The 18,369-nt window shown below is 41.3% G+C and overlaps 1 protein-coding gene across 6 annotated transcripts in view; it reads left to right on the top strand.

Moving 5' to 3' along the window:
* GUCA1C (guanylate cyclase activator 1C) overlaps positions 1–4,019 on the top strand; it is a 76,666-nt gene extending 72,647 nt beyond the window's left edge. For 3 of the 6 annotated variants that reach the window (XM_017808052.1, XM_017808053.1, XM_017808050.1), the window contains one exon: positions 1,317–4,019. In XM_017808052.1, coding sequence (XP_017663541.1) covers positions 1,317–1,447 — 131 coding nt within the window. In that variant the 3' untranslated portion in view covers positions 1,448–4,019. The remainder of the gene's footprint in view (positions 1–1,316) is intronic. The other 3 variants (XM_017808055.1, XM_017808054.1, XM_017808056.1) reach the window with 1 other exon arrangement.
* The last annotated feature ends 14,350 nt before the right edge of the window (positions 4,020–18,369 follow it).

Genomic DNA, 18,369 nt, shown 5'->3' with positions numbered 1-18,369 from the left:
AGGGGAACGGAAAGGAATGCCTGGGATAGGAGGAGAGTTCAGCAGAAGTGAGAGGATGAGTGGCAAAGGAGGCGATGCATACAAGCATACAGACATGGCTTGTTTTGTCTCTGCTTCTGGAATGATTATGTAAGGGGACTGCTATTGAAAGAAGCAGCACAAACAATCTCAGGGCACTGCATGCCAGCCCCTGGACAGGGTCTTAGTACTTTCACTGAAGCCTAAGAGACAGGACTTCTGTCAAATTATGTCCTTCCTCTTTATATGAGCCTGTCACTGGTGTAGCAAGGACACATGTGACTAAACAGAAAGCAGCCTTTATTGACTATGGGTAGAAAGTGGTTTTCACATTTTTCAAATGCTGATTGTTTTCCTTTTTCACATCAAGTGAAGTTTCCAAGGCTGCCATGGACAGAAACAAAACCACCAAAAAAAAATCCCTACAGGTAGTACTAAAACCTGAAAAGAGCCAAAAGTCAGCCAGCTAAGCGTTCACCAGACATGTACATGACCTGAATTCCTGCTCCCCTGCACCCTGGGACCCTAACTCATCCAGCTATTTTCCTTTGCTGGCCTTTTGTTATTTCTTATTTTAGTGAGAAATCATTCATTGTTGTGAATTTCACAAGAAACTTTAAATCATTCTCAGAGGAAAGAGTCAAGCTTTTCTTATTAAACCAAGCTTTGTTTTTCCTTCTCAAAGTAAAACAGTATTCTGATTTTTCAGTAGAAGAGATTTTTGAAATTGTCTTGCACCTTCTAAGTTATTAGCTGATTTTGACATGAGCCCAAAAAATCACACTCTAAATGACCATTTCAGTTCCCTGGAAGAATTTATCCAATCAAACCACTTAGCCAGTTTTTTTTAGTATATCCGATCATGGCTCTAAATAATCCTAGTAGTCAACACAGGTACTATGCCTAGTAATCCTCAGCAAATCACACTCTAATCTCTGTTAAAACCAGCTATAGGATAAATTCCAGTTAGCTCACTGAGAATTGGTCCATACATCTAAATTCAGCCTCAATACAGGCTTCATTAGTGCCCTACACACATTTATGAGCACTTACAATTGTCTCAGACTTCAGTGAAAGTTGTGTTTGACCTGTTTTAACATTAAAAAAAAGTGAGTCTGAGTTCTAGGATCTGACTGATGCAAAGTAGGAAAACATTACCAAATGCTCTACCTGCATTTGCCTATCAGCAGAGAACAGAAACCTTCCTAAGGGATTCAGTCTGGCATGAATGGCCTTGTGTTGGATGGAGAATGATTGCTGGGTTTCTCAGTTCCTAAGGAGTATTTTCTTTCTTTTAGGGGAACTGACTTTGGAAGAGTTTATCAACGGTGTGGAAAGTGATGAGGACCTAATGGAATTGATTTCGAAAAGTTTTGACCTTTCCAACGTACTCAAAGTCATACAGAACGGCAGGAGGAACAGCGTCTGAAGGATCCAGTGACAGATGTGGCCTTTGTGTCATCATTTCAAGGAAGATAATATTTGATATATTCAGAGAGCTTGATGTTGTTAAATCCTGCTCGGGCAATAGCGAGCAGCCTGCTCCAGGAGTAACAATTTTCACTCTTCATATATCTCCTTTTTTTTTCTTTATTCTTTTCCTTGCTCATGACTGTGGCAGCCACACGGAAAAAAACCAGCTTTGGCTGCCTATAATAGAAAAGGTATTTGATGCAGTAAAAGTAACTTACTTGGTCTCTATGAGCATGTTGTCATTAAACCTCAGACAACAACTAAGCACCACCCAGCTGCTGGCTCACTGCACTCCAGTGGGACAGGGAAGAGTGAAAGTGCAAAAACTTGTGGGCTGAGATAAAGACAATTTAAAAGGTGAAGAAAAAGCTGTGCACTCAAGCAAAGCAGAACAAGGACTTAATTCACCTCTCCCCATGGGCAGGCAAGTGTTTAGCCAGCTCCAGGAAAGCATGGATCCATCAAGCATACTGGTGACTTGGGAAGACAAATGCTATCACTCTGAACATTCCCTCCCTTGCTTCTTCTTCCCCAGCTGTATATGCTGAGCATGACACCATATGGTGTGAGATATCCTTGTGGTCAGCTGGGGTCAGCTGTCCCAGCTGTGTCCCCTCCCAGCTTCTTGAGCACCCCGAGCCTTCTCACTGGTGGGGTGAGAGGCAGAAAAAGACTTGATGCTATGCAAGCACTTCTCAGCAGTAATGAAAACATCTTTGTGTTATCAATGTTGTTTTGGTCACAAATCCAAAACACAGCCTCATACCAGCTACTATGAAGAAAATTACCTCTATCCAAGCTGAAACCAGCACATTCTCTTCTGTTCAGATAAATCAATAAAATAATGAAAATAATACAAAATGCAACCTTTCTAGATGACACAGAGTTAATAAATTTCTTCTTTTAATTCTGGGGTTTTTAACCCTACTACCTAAAGGGTGGACACAAACTTCTAGGTAGGACTGGGTTCTATCTAGATCAATTAAGAGCAAACCCTACTTTGTATTAATTTAACATTTGCTCTAATCAGTACTCAAAATTGGATTACAGTCTCTGGGAAACGCCTCAGTCAGCTTAATATTCCCAAGATGTGTATCATCCTTAACACGCCTTCTACAACTCTTGATTTTATTACATCCGTAAATTAAAATAATGTGATATTTTGATGTTTCTTTCAGGGTTCAGTTACTGTTCTTTCAAGTTAACCTTTTATAAAAGTGCTGGAATTAAATTTTTTATCTTTCTAGAGCAAAATTAGAAGTTCAAAGAATAGCTAAAACCCAAATCATTTTGCAAGCACTCCAAGAGATTTGTGTCCTTTGACTTGTATGTCCTCCTTTGCAAAACAATTTGTTTTCACTGGCCTCACCCCTGATTATGACACTGCTGGCTTCTCCAAAACAGACAGCCTTTCCCTGACAGGGAGTACTAATTTAAGTATCTTTGTCCTGCCCAGATACCTGGGTGAAAGCTTTTAGCAATTGAGTTTCTTTGAGATTTTACCTCCTTTCAAACTGGGTTGCAATTGCCTCTGAAGGTGGTAGCTGTCAGGAGTGAAGGGAAGGCATTTGCAGATGGCATGATCACATATTCCTCATTTTTTAGGAAACCAGGCTCAAAACAACACAACTTTACTTTATAAATAATAAGAGTAATTCTATGAGCTGAGATGGAATGGCATGAAAGATCTGCAAAGGGAAAATTATAGTTCTTTCTGGTTCTATTGGGATTGATTCTCAAGTCTGTAACAAGTTTTATCAAATTACTATATTATAAGACTAAGTTCTCCTTGGCTGACAGTGCCCTGTAGGCATCACACTAATATTAGTTATTGTTAGAAGCATCAGTTTTATACAAAGTAATTTGTGCAAGGATTGGTGCAGATTGAACAAAACAATTTTTAAGACTTCAATACGAAAATGTTTTTCTTCCAAATTCCCTTCAAATCCATGTCCACTGCAAATGAAATGTACTCCATCATCTACCATTATTATCCCAGGTTCTAGGTATAGTAAGAGCATGCAATATGCAACACTTGACATTATAAACAGTCCTGACATTACAGTTCTGACATTTGAATCTTTTACATCCTTAAAAAAAAAAAAAAAGACAGAGAGAGAGAATGATGTATGAGATTGCTGGTGGTTTGAATATTAAGTTCTTGTATTTATTCATCATTGACACATTAATATGTCACTGTCAGTATCAGTTTTCTCACACCCAGACTTCAGAAAGCCACTTCTCTTAATCTAATGCTTTTCTATTTGAAGCCGATGAGGGTGGTGTCCTTCAGAATTGCCTTTACAATATGTAAAATAAAATGGTTCAATCTAAGCAGCTTGGGCAGCTGTGTTTTGGACTTCTGGTTTTAAACTAGTGATGGACTTGGAAAAATGACTACTATCTACGTATACTGACTTTTTTTTATAAGGGATTTTAAAAAGAGCATTTTAAATTTGCTTAATTTTTCTGTGTAACTGTAATTATATGAAGTGAATTACCAATTCAAGGAGAGTGTTGTGTTGCATTAAAAAATGATAAATATAAGGAAATTCTTTGCCGTATTTTGTTAAACTAAATTTTAAAGGTGTAGATGACATGCTCATTTTCTACACTTTAATCTAAAAATCATTTAGCAGAAACCTGTGTAATTAAGAAGCAAATATCTTTCCACTTTAATGTAAACACTGTGGCACATAATTTCAAAAATTATTTACCTACAGTAACTCCGCATGTTTGGGACTATGCATAAGAGTCTATCTAATTTATAATTTTTTTTAAGTTCACTTCCTTTCACTACTTAAGCACAACTTGATAAACAGCTGCTTGAGATAAATGCATCATGGCCACAATTTCTATTGGTCTGATTTTTATAAACTTGTCAGCTGCTCATCAAGTGTATCAGTGGAATCAGGTGGCACACAGAAAACCTGTCAAGTGTGAAGCTGCAGCTCATCTTTCTAGACCTGCTTTGTAGTCACAAGGGTAAGCTGTAAGTTGACCTGACTATCAGAATGTCTATTACTAGTTTAATAGACAGCAAGAAAAAGAAGCCCAGTGTTGGATCATGTTATGTACACACCTTAGCAAATACTTATGTGGTTTAGGGCAGTGCTGAGCTGCTGATCCTGAGGGCTGCTAGAGCCCACGGGAGCAATTTTGCTCAGAAGCCCCACACGGGAGAAAAAAGACATTATAGCAGATGCTCTCAAGAAGTGTCTTTGTCAGCAAGATTGATGCAGACACCAGCTGTGAGTGTCTGGAGAAGCTGGACTGCCTGCATCATCATCACAGGGGGGTAGGCTTTAATTAAGATGGATGTGCACCGAGAATAGCTAATCATTTTGTCACCATATTCACCTTGGAAAGAATTACAGGTTTTAAATTCACTCTGTGTAGCTGGGTGAGCTTTGCCAATCCACAGGGTAATTGATAGTTTCTTTTCTAATATAAGCTCTTTTAATGTTAAGAAATCCTTATGACTTACACTTTATTGCATCCAAACAGCTAGCAGTAATTAACCTGACAGTCCCCTTTTTCAAACAATTCCTAATTGTCCTAAAATTATCTCCTTTTCTAGTGGCGCAATATGCTAAGAAAATAAATAGGTACTTTTTTTTTCCTGAGAATATAGGAATTCAAAGCCACAAGTAAATTGCCTTTTCTAGTAGATATGAAATTAGCATTAACAGTCAGGATTAAACCTTATGCTATAGTCATGCATCCATGACAAAATGGGATGATAGCTTGCCATGATGTGGAAGAGATCTCATAGTTGCATTTAATTTTTGCTCTTATGTAAGATTAGCTGTACCATACAGACCATAAAAGCTAAAAACTCAGCTGAACACCCAAAGCTGGAGTTCCCTGTGTGCAAGAGCGTATGTCCATTTACTTGGAGAGATTTCTAGAAGTTTTGCATGATTATAGAACTTGCTGAAGATATCAGGAAGAGATTTTTAAATGCCATTTTGAAAACTTCTGCTAAATACAGTATAATACTCAAAAAAAATAGGAAATCTATGTAGTTTTACACTGTACTTTTTGACCTGCCTTTATTATAAACCTGACATAAAAAACCCCATAAGTAATGCTCACTCGCCAAGGCAAACAGCTCCAGTGCAGGCACATCACACAGCAGAGCAGGGAATCACTGCAAGCAGGGGGAATTTCTAGAGCCAGGGAAACTGCAGGAGATGGCCAAGAGCCATGTGGAGCCAGCGGGTTTTGCCCTGGAGCGGCTCCCTCAGCATGGGCTGAGTCAGCTGTTCCCACTCTCTCATAAGGGGCCCGTAGGCAGCGCGGTGAACAGAGTGGCAACAGGGTGTAATGTGGGAGTTCACACAGGCAGGGTGAGCAAGAAGGGCTCCCCTCCAGCCATCTGGGAGCAGCCAACAGAGGCAGCGAACAGACCCAGTAGTTGGTGAAGAAGGGCATAAAGAGATCTTTTTATCCCCAGTCTTACTAGTGCACACTCCCTCAGGTATGGTTCTGACACACTGCAGAGCTCATTCCCCTGTAGCTGCTGGAGTCCCTGCACCAGCCATGTCAGAGGCCTCCAACCAGCCAGACCTTCTGATGGTACATGTAGCTCTCCAGGTCTCTCCCTCAAAGGCAAAGAGCCTTGCAGAGAGATCTCGACAAATGAGAGGGCTGGGCAATCACCAACTGTATGAAGTTTAACAAATGCAAATGCCAGATTCTGCATGGGATGGGCCAAACCTGGATGTATGTACAGACTGGGGAATGAGACACTGGAAAGCAGTGCTGCAGAAGGGGACCTGGGAGTCCTGGTCTAGGGCAAATTGAATATGAGTCAGCAGTGCCCTGGCAGCCAGGAGGGCCAACCGTGTCCTGGGGGGCATCAGGCAAAGCATCACCAGCTGGTCAAGGGAGGGGATTGTCCTGCTCTGCTCTGCACTGGGGCGGCGTCACCTTGAATATTGTGTGCAGTTTTGGGCACCACAATATAAGAAACCTACAAAGCTATTAGAGTGTGTCCAAAGTAGGGTAATGAAGATGGTGAAGGGCCTTGAGGGGAAGTCATATGAGGAGCGGCTGAGGTCACTTGGTCTGTTCAGCCTGGAGGAGACTGAGGGGAGACCTCACTGCAGTTACAAGTTCCCCATGAGGGGAAGCAGAGAGGCAGGAACCAAGCTCTTTTCTCTGGTGACCAGGGATAGGACCTGAGGAAATTACATGAAGCTGTGTCAGAGGAGATTTAGGCTGGATATCAGGAAAAGTTTTTCATCCAGAGGGTGGTTGGGCACTGGAACAGGCTCCCCAGGGAAGTGGTCATAGCACCAAGCCTGACAGAGTTCAAGAAGGGTTTGGATAGTGCTCTCAGGCCCATGGTGTGATTCTTGGGGCTGTCCTGTGCAGGGCCAGCAGTTGAACTTCAATGGAACTATATTTATCGTGTTGGACTACATGGACCAACTTGAAAAGTGGCATCTTCTGCTTAGGCCTGCACTGATTTTTGCCTTACATCAGCCATGTGAAAGAAGATTCAACCATCAAAGATAACTTGGACAGTAATTCTAAAAGTGTTCCTGTGTCACTACTTAATTTCTATTTCCACCTCCTCTGCAGTAGAATCACAAAAGGGTTTGGGTTGAAAGGGACCTTAAAGATCACCTAGTTCCAAACACCCTGCCATGGGCAGGGTACTTTCCACTACACCAGATTATTCAGAGGCTCATCTAACCTGGTCTTGAACACCTCTGGGGATGGGGAGTCCCACAACCTGTAAGAAAATTTAAGACAGCTTGCTAGGCAGTTTTTACTGTCCTTACAAACAACACTGCAATGAACACTAGCTTTTAAATTGTTAAACCATCAAATGATGCTGGCTCCAGTTTGAAAGTGAGGCCTGAATTTTTTTGTCTCATTTAAAGCTGCACTGTTTACAAAAACCATAGATTAACTCATGTCCCATGCAAAATACTGGAGAGGCTGGGAGGGAGGTCTGGATGGAGTCACATAACACCCAAAAAGACCACAGAAAAGAAGAAGCAGGGGGAGAAACCTTAAAAGGAAGAGGAGGTAGCAAAGATCAGGCCTCATGAAAGGGATATCATGGTGTGACAATCTCTGTCCCTAAGGGACATGTCTAAAAGTCAAAGTCTAAATGCCAGAATATGGAAAAGAGGAAAAGAAGAGACAAAGGCTATGGAGAGGTATGTTCATGTTGTGACTGTTCTGTACCTCGGACAGTACTTGACAACTCAGTTGCTTCTACCAGTGTGCAACAAAACCTTATGCAGAAAGTATACAGTATTTAATCTAAGGGTCTGTCTGAGATTTGGCCTTCCTTGATGCCCTAATGGAATTGCAAAACTTCTCCAACAACACACTGTTGAAGGTAGAGCCTGAAGTGGTCAGACACACTTATCACCTCTCATGCAAAGGTACAAAACAAAATTGTCTTCTGAAATTGTCTAGCACTCAGAAACAATCAGATTAACAATGTTACAAATAAAGAATCTGAAATAGTGATAATCTGCCCAGCAGTTTCTTCTACGTGAGGAGAGGCACTGGTGGTATTGCACCTGATTTCTCAAATAGCAAGGGAACTAACCACTCAAGATATCTTTTGTTTATTCACTGAGAACGTTCAACCATCCAGAAAAACAAAAGCACCTTTCATTGTTTCTGTCTTATTTTCATTAGCCATGCAAGTTAGCAAGGTAGAAATGGGTGCATTGGCATGCAGAATTTTCCATGCTATGGAAAAACTGCTTATTTAGGAAACACAGTAAATTCTTTCTCACAAGTCACTAAATGTTCTCTGAATGGCAATTCTCAATAGAGTCTGAGCAACTGATGTAAGAGGAAATGGTCAATATTTTATTCTCCTATCCCATGAGCCATCTAGTCTTCTGGCTTTTTGAATATATGTAGCAATTACAGATTTTTTAGATTTCACCTTTCCTGGAAAACTCAAAGTACACTCAGAATGATAAATGAATATGAACTTACAATCCATTTGTGGTCCCATATAAGTCAATGATCCCATTGATTGCAAACCAGAACAGAATTTCTTCACACTGACATCTAAAGAATATATCAACTTCTTGATTTATTCAGACTCTTATTAACCTTTTATGTAGCACAGCATTTCTGTGGGCTATTGCAGAAGGATGTAGGGAAGGAATGAAATAAGTATTTTGAAAACACTTTTTTTAAAAAAGTGATGTATTAGAATCATGATCATTTCCCTTTTAAAAAACCAATGAAATATTCATGGAAGGGTTGACACAGTTTTGAGTGTATCAAAAGAAACTAAACTCCCATCAGGCTTCAGGCAGAGCTTTTCATTCTTACCATCCGTTCACGTGTTCCTTCCATCTCTGTCCCCAAAGCAATAAAAATTATGTGGGTTTTTTTTTACACTGGCAGCATACCTCCGGCACATAGCTTTAATGGTTCTGGACAATATTGGAAGAGTTTGCACTTTTCCTTCTCTTTTTATTTAAATTACAAATATTTGACAAACTGCTTCTATCCTGGAGGATTTCAAATCCCCTCAGATTTAAAACACAGCTCACTTTTAAAAAGCTGCTAACAGAGGAAAAAGTTGAACATTTGCAATTAAACCTGGGTTTATTGTTCTTTCATTGTTCCTTTATTATACTAAGGGTGCTTATATCAAAAGAGAATCTTAATTCCCTTGTCCTCATTTATTTTTTAATTAGGTCAGTCTTCCCTTTCATATCCCATTCACCAGCTCAGCCTCTAATGGCAGTGTCAGTTAGCAATCAGCTTCTAGGAAAGAATATAATAATTTAGTAATCTTCTAAGTAATGAAAAAACCACACAAAAAATCCAAGCTTTTTAATTATCAGTCAATTTTTTTGTATCTAAGATGGTGAGATTCCCAAGGACCCAAATTAGGAACTGATTTTCCTTAGATCGTCAGTGGGAAGAGGAAGTTCTTGTAGTGAAAGGTCAGCACATGAGATCTACCACCTAAAAAAGCTGATATAAAAAATCAAACAAAATAAAGGTGTAGTGCTGCTCCCTAAGAAGGGAAGCTCCCAAAAACATGTGTTCTGCCTGTCAGGGTTAGTAAATGCCTCTGGAGAACACAATTATAAATCTTACCTTGTTATTTTCTGATGGTTTTGATTGTTGCAGAAAGCACATTCGTGCCCATTCAGATACAGGATGTGTTCTGCTGTCACCTTCACTGCCTCCTCTCCAGAAATGCCAAATGCTGCCACATCTTTGAAGAGAAGCCAAATGTGAACAGTAGGTACAAAAGTTAGGTGGAAACTGTTCGACAAATCATGGAATCATACAATCATGGAATGGCTTGGATTGGAAGGAACCTTAAAGATCATCTAGTTACAATGGGCAGAGACACCTTCCACCAGACCAGGTTGCTCAAAGCCCCATCCAACCTGGCCTTGAACACTTCCAGGGATGGGGCAGCCACAGCTTCTCCAGGCAACCTTTGCCTCACCACCCTCACAGTAAAAAATTTCTTCCTAATATCTAATCTAAACCTGACCTCTTTCAGTTTAAAGCCATTCCCCCTTGTTCTGTCACTACATGCCTTATCCAAAGTCTCTCTCCATCTTTCTTGTGTGCTCCCTTGAGGTACTGGAAGGCCGCAATTAGGCCCACCCCAAAGCCTTCTCTTCTTCGGGCTGAACAATCCCAATTCTCTCATTCTTTACTCATAGAAGGGGTGCTCCATCCCTCTGATCAACTTGATAGCCCTACTCTGGACTTGCTCCAACAGGCAGATGTCCTTCTTGTGCTGGGGACCCCAGAGCTGGATGCAGCACTGCAGGTGGGGTCTCACCAGAGCAGGGTCAAGGGGCAGAACCACCTCCCTTGACCTGCTGCCCACACCTGCTTTTGATGCAGCCCAGTGCACATGGCTGAGTCATGTCCAGCCTCTCACTCACCAGCACCCCCAAGTCCTTCTCGCCAGGGCTGCTCTCATTCTGTTCATCCCTAGCCTGGACTGATACTGAAGGTTGCCCTGACCCAGGTGCAGTACCAGCACTTGATCTTGTTAAACCTCATGAGATTCCCATGGGCCCACTTCTCAAGCTTGTCCAGATCCCTGTGGATGGCATCCTGTTCTTCAGGTGTGTCAACAGCACCGCTCAGCTAGGTGTCATCTCCAAACTCGCTGGGGGTGCACTCAATCCCTTCATCATTAGTGAAGATATTAGATAACATTTGTCCCAGTACAGACCCCTGAGGGACACCACTTGTCACTGCTGTCCATTAGGACTCTGAGCTATTGACCACTACCCTCTGGATACAACCATCCCAACAATTTCTTATCCATCTCACAGTTTACCCATCAAATCCATCTTTTTCCAATTTAGAGAGAAGACAAAAGCTTTACAGAATCCAGATAAACGATATCTGGAGCCATTCCCTTGCCCACTAATGTTGTTGTTTCAGACAGAAGAGAAATCCTGAAATCAAAATCCTTCTAGCCCCTCCCCTTTGACTTCTCCTGAAAATCATTATGGCAAAGCATGTTTGTGGCAAAACAGTCTGCTGCTGGCAGGAGGGAATATTTATGTGATGAGCAAGAAAATCAGATATGAATGGGTTATGATGGGTTTTTTGTCCCTGTCTTTTCTCCTGTTCCCACTGTTCGGTCTGCTTGTGGCTGAGGTGGCTTTTTCCCCCTTTCCAAATCCTTTCTGCTTTCTTCTACTTGTTCAAAGTACTACTGCAAGCTTGAGGGAGAGGGAGTCAGACCCTGAGAACAAGCAGAAGGGGACAGATAAAAATGGCTTTCTGCATCTGAAAGTACTTTCTGAGTAGCTCTGCGATGGAGAAAACTGTTTACTTACATATGTGCTACTTGTGCTGCTTACTTTAATTTCTTTCATTTCTGCTTTGCATTGACATTCAAGGCACACTGAGAAGATGAACTTTCCTTTTTACTAAAGAGATATAATAGAGCATATTTCCCTATATATCTAAAACAGAGACATCTGGAAATGAGAGCCATGGTACAAGGAGGCCTTGTGACACTATTCCCATGACAAGGCTCTGCTTATCAGACTGAGAGATGCATTTCACATGTTGTAGTAATTTTGCAGTAAAAATTGCCACAGATGGTGTTAGTTTTTGTGGAGTTTATGAGATTAGTATTTGGCTACAGATCAATCTCCATGTTTCCGTGATACCGAAAAGAGTGCAGAGATAGAGCAGCCTGAACAATCACAAACTTTATTCTTAAAGGAGATTTCGTGCAGTCAATTTCACTACAACCCCTGCAGTAATATGGGGACCAGACACAGTGAGCTTTATAAATCCAGCTCCAATTTTCCCTCTAAAAGTAATCCTATTCTGTATCTGTAAATGATTCCTCATCATCTGTTGTTTCCCCACACGCTGCTAATCCATGTATGGTATCACCTTTAAAACATATAAGCAAAAGGTACAACCCCTTGACTAGCAGCTTCTTTGCTCCCTCCCAGCACCCTTCTCCTTGTTGAGACAATCTTACCCCCCACCTCACAATATAGGTCTGTGTCCACCTTACCAGACCTTCTCTAATCGCATAGAAATGTCTAAGCAAATAAATCTTAACCTCATGCATCATAAGAGTAAGGCAGAAAAAAGTGCAAAGCAATACTTTCTTTTTCTTTCTAAATTATTTGATCGAATTGTGCCAAAAAGCAAACTGAATCTTTAACTGAGCATGGTGTTGTGTGATGCTCAAAATGTTGGATGAAGTGATGGGGAGCACAACATTCACTTCATCAAAGCAGCACAATAAACACACACAGAGCTCAGTCACACAATAAGCATTAGGGGTGCTGCTGGATGATGTGTGAAGGACTGGGGTATAACACTGTAGGCTGGGAACTTGTCCTCAAATGGGGCATTTCTAAGCATAGGTGCCATCAGGAAGCATCGTACCGGCTTGTGCAACAGGTGTACAGCTGCAGCTAGGGGTACTCTACTATGAATCCATGAATGTTAGATGCAAGATTGGATAAGTCAATTTAGGCAAGGTGCCTCAGGACAAAACAGCTCTGCAGAACCCAGTGCTCTGCACTTGCCACTTTTACTGTTTCCTTCCCAGATAAATCATAGGAAGAATTAGTTTATATCTTCTTGCTGGTTTTGTTTTGGTTGGTCGTTTTTTTTTGCTTTCAAATAGAGAAATGTAGTTTCTCCTTCTTGCTTTGAGAAAAGGGCCTCCAAGCATCCACACTCTGTGCATCTGTTGATGGTTCAAGAAATTTTTCAAGGCTTTCCCTGTTTCTCTTGGCCTTGCTCCTATTTGTATCCATCTGCACCCAAGCTACCCCTACCAATGCATCACAGGTTTTTATTTTCTACCCTAGCTCCAGCTGCCAGGTCTTTACATATCCCTTTTGATTTTATTTTTTTTTCTGCACCCCAGTCCTTCAGTCACCTTCACAAAGACCTTATCTTAATTTTAAAGTATTCTTCATATATGAAATTTCCTCCTACATCCTTGAAGAGATCTCACAGAAGAAAGCAACTGAACGGTTGAGTGCAAGAAAGAGGAAGGGCAGAAATTCAGAACTCCATGCAGCAATGCGACTGTCTTTTGCACCTCAGAAGTGACAGGCCAGATAAAGAAAATTGAAGCCTATGAGTCCAGATAGGTTTTACTCCTCATTTTGCAGTTCACAGTCATCAGGAGTCAGGGTCTGAGACAATCAAGACATATCTGTGCCGCCCACTGACCTTTTAGCCGTGAATTCTTATAAGCTTTGCAATGGTGGAAGGATGCCCAGCACACCTTATTCTGGGTAGGATATAAGTCAATTTTACAACACATGGGTGTACATGCCACACAATGCTAATTGAGCCAAAAATCCTTGGAGAAGAATACTAAAATCCTTGAGAATACAGCAGCATGTTTGAGGACTCTCACACGTGTGTAGAGGAAGTGTCCATGCCCTGTGGAACCCTACCACCCTTGCTAGTGCTGCAGTCCCAGTTATTTGGAAGCCAAAGCCAACTGAGATACTGCTACCCCAGCTATGTTCACATGTTCCTTTGCAGGACAGACCCAGCAACACTTGACGTCCATGAAGATTACCACAGATCTAAGAGAGGCAGAGGACTGAAAGAGTAAGCGAAACATCAGCTCAGGCATAGCTCTGTTTTCTTTTTGTTCTCCACAGCAGTGAGCTTAGCTTAGACAGGTGTGAGTCTGCAAAACTGCAGCCCAGAAAAACTATTTCTTGTTTACTCCTGGCAAATACTAACTTATTCTGTGATCTTAGACCCCATACAACTTTTATAACCGGACACTGCCGCAGCACTTGTGCCAAAATATGCCATCCTGAATGTGGCCTTTCACTCTCTACACACAGTAGCTCTCTCAGGTAACTGCAAATGTTTATCAGCAGTTTTCTAATAAAGACATAGACACATTCTTTTAATGAAACTAATCTTTTCTAGCTGTGGAATCATTCTAATTTCATCTGATTCGAGGGACCAGGCATATGTTGTTGAATCATGAAGACTAAATATTTGTTTTGACCACTTCAAAAATACCTTCGAGGCTAACTCGTTTGCCGAGCTTTTTGTTAAACAATTGCAAATAAGAAACATTCAAAAAATCACAGCCTGTTTGTGCATAATTTGTACACTCAGTGCAGAAAGCGCCATGTATCTCAGCTAAATCATTTGCAATGAATAATTCCACCATTTGGTACAGATGCAAAGCATTGGAAGTTTACAGAACATTATGGAAATGTATCTTCCGGCCTCAGGAGACGGGGGAATTTTAATTCCTGGCACTGAAGGCAGGCTTGAATGAGAATATGATTAAACTTTTATAACTGCTTGATGTTTTCTTGGCTCAATCAATATTCTTTTCAATAAGCCCTTGGCCTGTTTCGGAAGCACTGCCAATATTTGTTGTTGAGTAAATGTGGTTTTATTCTTCACTCCCACTGATCTGATCAACAGAATGACATTGATCACAATGAGCGCTGTGTTCAAACATTTTAAAACAATTTAATCTGCTCATGCAGGACACAGGTTAGGTAGCAGTGCTGATTACAGCACATCTTTTAGTGGCTTCTGTTACACATGGACATGCTTTGATACCACTTCCAATGTATCCGACTGCGATCATTCATTTGTGCAAGCTGGCAGGAACGGATGAGGTCACACGCAATGGTTGCCTCCCTTCCTTCAAAGGGAGATCAGATGGGACATGACAGGCAGTCATGCGTGCCTCAGGAGGACCAGCATCCTGGGGATAAATCCTGAGCCTTCCACACTGGTGTGTGTGAAAGCACCCAGGGGAACTGGCTATGAATATTTAGATGTTAATACTGTCAAGCAGGGGGATGCTAGACTAGAACTGTATATGTGCTTACAGCCTATTCACCAATGTGCCACCAGCACGCACAAAACTGTGGGCAATTCACTTAGCTCTGTGCCTTGGGCTTTCTATCTCTCAAGCAAGGTTAATAATTCTCGCCATGTTTTATGAAACAGTTTGACATCTGTGCAAGAGGCATGATGTGACTGTTGAGTTGTGGCATTTGTTCAGCACATTGGTGACACTCAGTTCTTTGCCAATCCAAGCAGGAGCTACTTCCACAAAATGCCAGAGAGAGTGAAGGGTTTGGAGCAAAATTTAATCCAGACAGTTTCAGCAGAGGCTGAGAACTGAGGAAAGTGGTGAGTAGTGAAAGGGAAAAGAATCACTCATTCCTTTTCAAGGAAATTCTCATCCTTTGCTTCAATGATAGTACAATGCTATTAGGTCAGATTCCTGAGGTTTGTACCCTGAGACCTCAATGATTAAAAATTATATTTGTTCTCACTTCTCCATTCCCACACGTGATGGAAAAGAGCATTGACCATTTCAAGGTAATTGCTGTCCTAGTAATTGCTTGTTCCTCAATTCACAGAGATGGTGGTTGAACGTGGGACCTGCCTTTATAAATGAGCTTACAGTCAGACATATTTCAGTGACCAGAAGGCTTCAGAAATAACCAGCTTCTGTAGGTTGAGTCCCACCAGCAGCCAAGCACCCACATGCACCCCAGTGGGGCAGGGGAGAGAATAGGAGGAGGAAATGTAAGAAAACTCAAGAGTCAAAATAAAGAAAATTCAGTAGGTGATGGAAAAAGGGAAAACAACCCCATGAAAATTAAGTGATGCAAAGGCAATGATTCGCTACTTCCCACAGAAGAGGTCTCCAAGCAATGGCCAACATGGAAGTAAGCTTTGTGGATGAATTTTCAAAACTTTAGCTTAATTCAGAGGAAATAATAATCAGTGCAGCCTGTATGACACAGGTATGAGATGTTTTCATTGAATTAGAGTTTAACATTTTCTTAAGCCATGCCAGGGGAGGTTTAGGTTAGATATTAGAAAGAATTTCTTTACAGAAAGGGTAATCAGAATTGGAATGGGCTGCCCAGGGAAGTGGTGGATTCTCCGTCCCTGGAGGTTTTTAAGACAAGACTGGATGTGGCACTTAGTGCCATGGTCTAGCAACTGCAGCGGTAGTGGATCAAGGGTTGGACTTGATGATCTCGGAGGTCCCTTCCAACCCAGCTGATCCTATGAAATTCTATGAAATTCTATGAAAAATCCCTCATTTTCTTCTTCCTCTACCGCAGTTTTTATTGTTGAACGTAATGCTATATGGCATGGAATATCCCTTTGGTCAATTCAGGTCAGCTGTCCTTCTGGGTCCCCTCCCAACTTCTTGCATAGATCCCACCTAGTCATACTCACTGGAGTGGGGGAGGAGCAGGACAATGGGGGAAAAAAAGAAAGCCTTGTGTTTGCAAGAACTGTTCAGCAATAGCCACATAATAAAAGTCTTACCAATACCATTTTAGCCACAAATCCAAAAAACAGCACCACAGGGCTGCTGTGAAGAGTTAGATTCATCCCAGCCAAACCCAGTATACTAGGAAAAAAAATTAAAATAGTGAAGTCCCATTCTGGCAGAGAACTGATTAGACTGGAACTAATAAAATTACTCAGAAACAAAATTACATATGCTCTTGACAACTGAGGGCAGTACACAACCCTCAGAAAACAAACAATCCAGCTAGCACAGCCTTAGAGCCTGCTCAAATGTGCTTCCAGCAGGCCTGCACACTATTTTCAGAAAGAGGGAGCTAAATATTGTTGCTCAACCTAGTACTGTGTTTGGGAACTCAGCAAAGTATTTGGCTTGACAGGCAAGATTTTTGATGCCTTCCTGATGGCCAACTGTGTCTGGTTTTTTGTTTTGTTTTCTTCTATGCTTTATATAAGCAGAGTTATGGAGTGGTTGGGTGTGTTTAATTATGATAAGGTTTGGAAACATTTGTCTGTTTAACAGACACTCATGCAGGGGCTGCCTTATGTGAGGAAACTAATTTATGACTTTGGATGGGGTTGTGAGCAAGGAGGAGTAAAATACTGCTTTCTCTCCTACCTCTTGGAGAGCAGGGAAGGCAAGGCTCCTCACAGAGGTGATGGTACACAGCGACTGCTGCAGCACCTGGCCTGTGCTGACTCGTTTACTGCGGTGTTTTCCTGGGATGCTCACGCTTCCCTTTTACACAGGCAGCCAGCTCTTCTGTATGCCTACAGCTACTACCCTCTCCACACTTCTCAGTGTTTTTGTACAGTCTCTGAATCCCTAATTGTATTCACTGACTTGACACAAGCGGAGTTTCTGGAAAACAGCAGTTATGTTACACTTTCATACTCTGCTGTACGAAGGGTGAGAGCGGCATGCAATCTGGAAGAAATATACTGAAGAGAGATGAGTTTGTCATTTCAATAGTCAATGTGATGTTTTGGCTGTATCTGAAGATCAACATTTACAGAGAATAGATGTGTAAATTGCTTTTTATATGGTTCTTCAGAGGTTGTTTTCAGAAAATTATTTATTATTCCAGATGCCTACGTAGTCATAGATATTGACTGACTGGAAAGAGTTCAGAGCAGAATACTAAAAATGATCACTTAGTGCAGATGTTCTGACCTATAAAAAAAGTGATAAAAATATTAAAAGGATAAAATACAGCTTGAGGCTGGACTAAGTAATGAGCTGGAGAGGACACAGCCCTCTCCAAATATGAATAAACAGCATGAATAAAACAATTACATATGGCAATAAACCACAGGGTAAACAATGGCACACACAACTCAGTCCCAAAAATTATCTTCTACAAGTCAAACTAATCAAAGAATAGTTGAGGTTAAATCTCCTGTCAAAGATTTCTGCACAGATATACTCAATAGAAGTGCTGAAGATGGACAGAACAGAGGACAAACTTCTAGCACTACACAGGCACCAAAGAAGTTTTCTTCTTGAAATGTGTGTGTTTCTGCATCATATTAACATATTCTCTTATAATGGCACAATGTTCACTGTTTACTTAGTCACAAGATTAAAAGAGAGTGACTGTCTTCAAGCCGTAGAAATTTCCTGCTGACAGCAACGTGCCATTTCCCAGTGGCAGAGCAAGAGTGAGAACCCGTCTAAGAGCAAAGACTCAGAAGTCTGGTTGTGTACTGACTGTGCGACCGGAACATTTTCACCTCTCCACTGGTACTGTCCAAGATCCCTGCTTCCTCATGGCTGTTACAACCTGGTTTAGAAGCTCCATGGTTTACCAGGTGTTACACTTTTATTTCAGGCTTTTGATTCTTTGGTACCTTGACTTCACATTTGGAGAAAAACTACACACTTTTCTCTAAGAGACTTCTCTTAATTTGGTGAGAATATAGGGGTTTTGGCAAAAAGGGTTTAACAGAAATAGTATGCAACTTCACAAAAGCATTACAACAGGTTACTGAAACTACCAAGCATTGCTATAGTAAGGGAACCTTTGTTAAACCCAGCAAACACAAACTTAAGTGAACTACCCATAA

The sequence above is a fragment of the Lepidothrix coronata genome, unplaced genomic scaffold (assembly GCF_001604755.1).
Source record: "Lepidothrix coronata isolate B3197 unplaced genomic scaffold, Lepidothrix_coronata-1.0 Scaffold21, whole genome shotgun sequence".
Classification (NCBI taxonomy): Eukaryota; Metazoa; Chordata; class Aves; order Passeriformes; family Pipridae; genus Lepidothrix; species Lepidothrix coronata.
The sequence above is the reverse complement of the archived record's forward strand: the minus strand, read 5'-3'. Positions and strand labels throughout refer to the sequence as shown.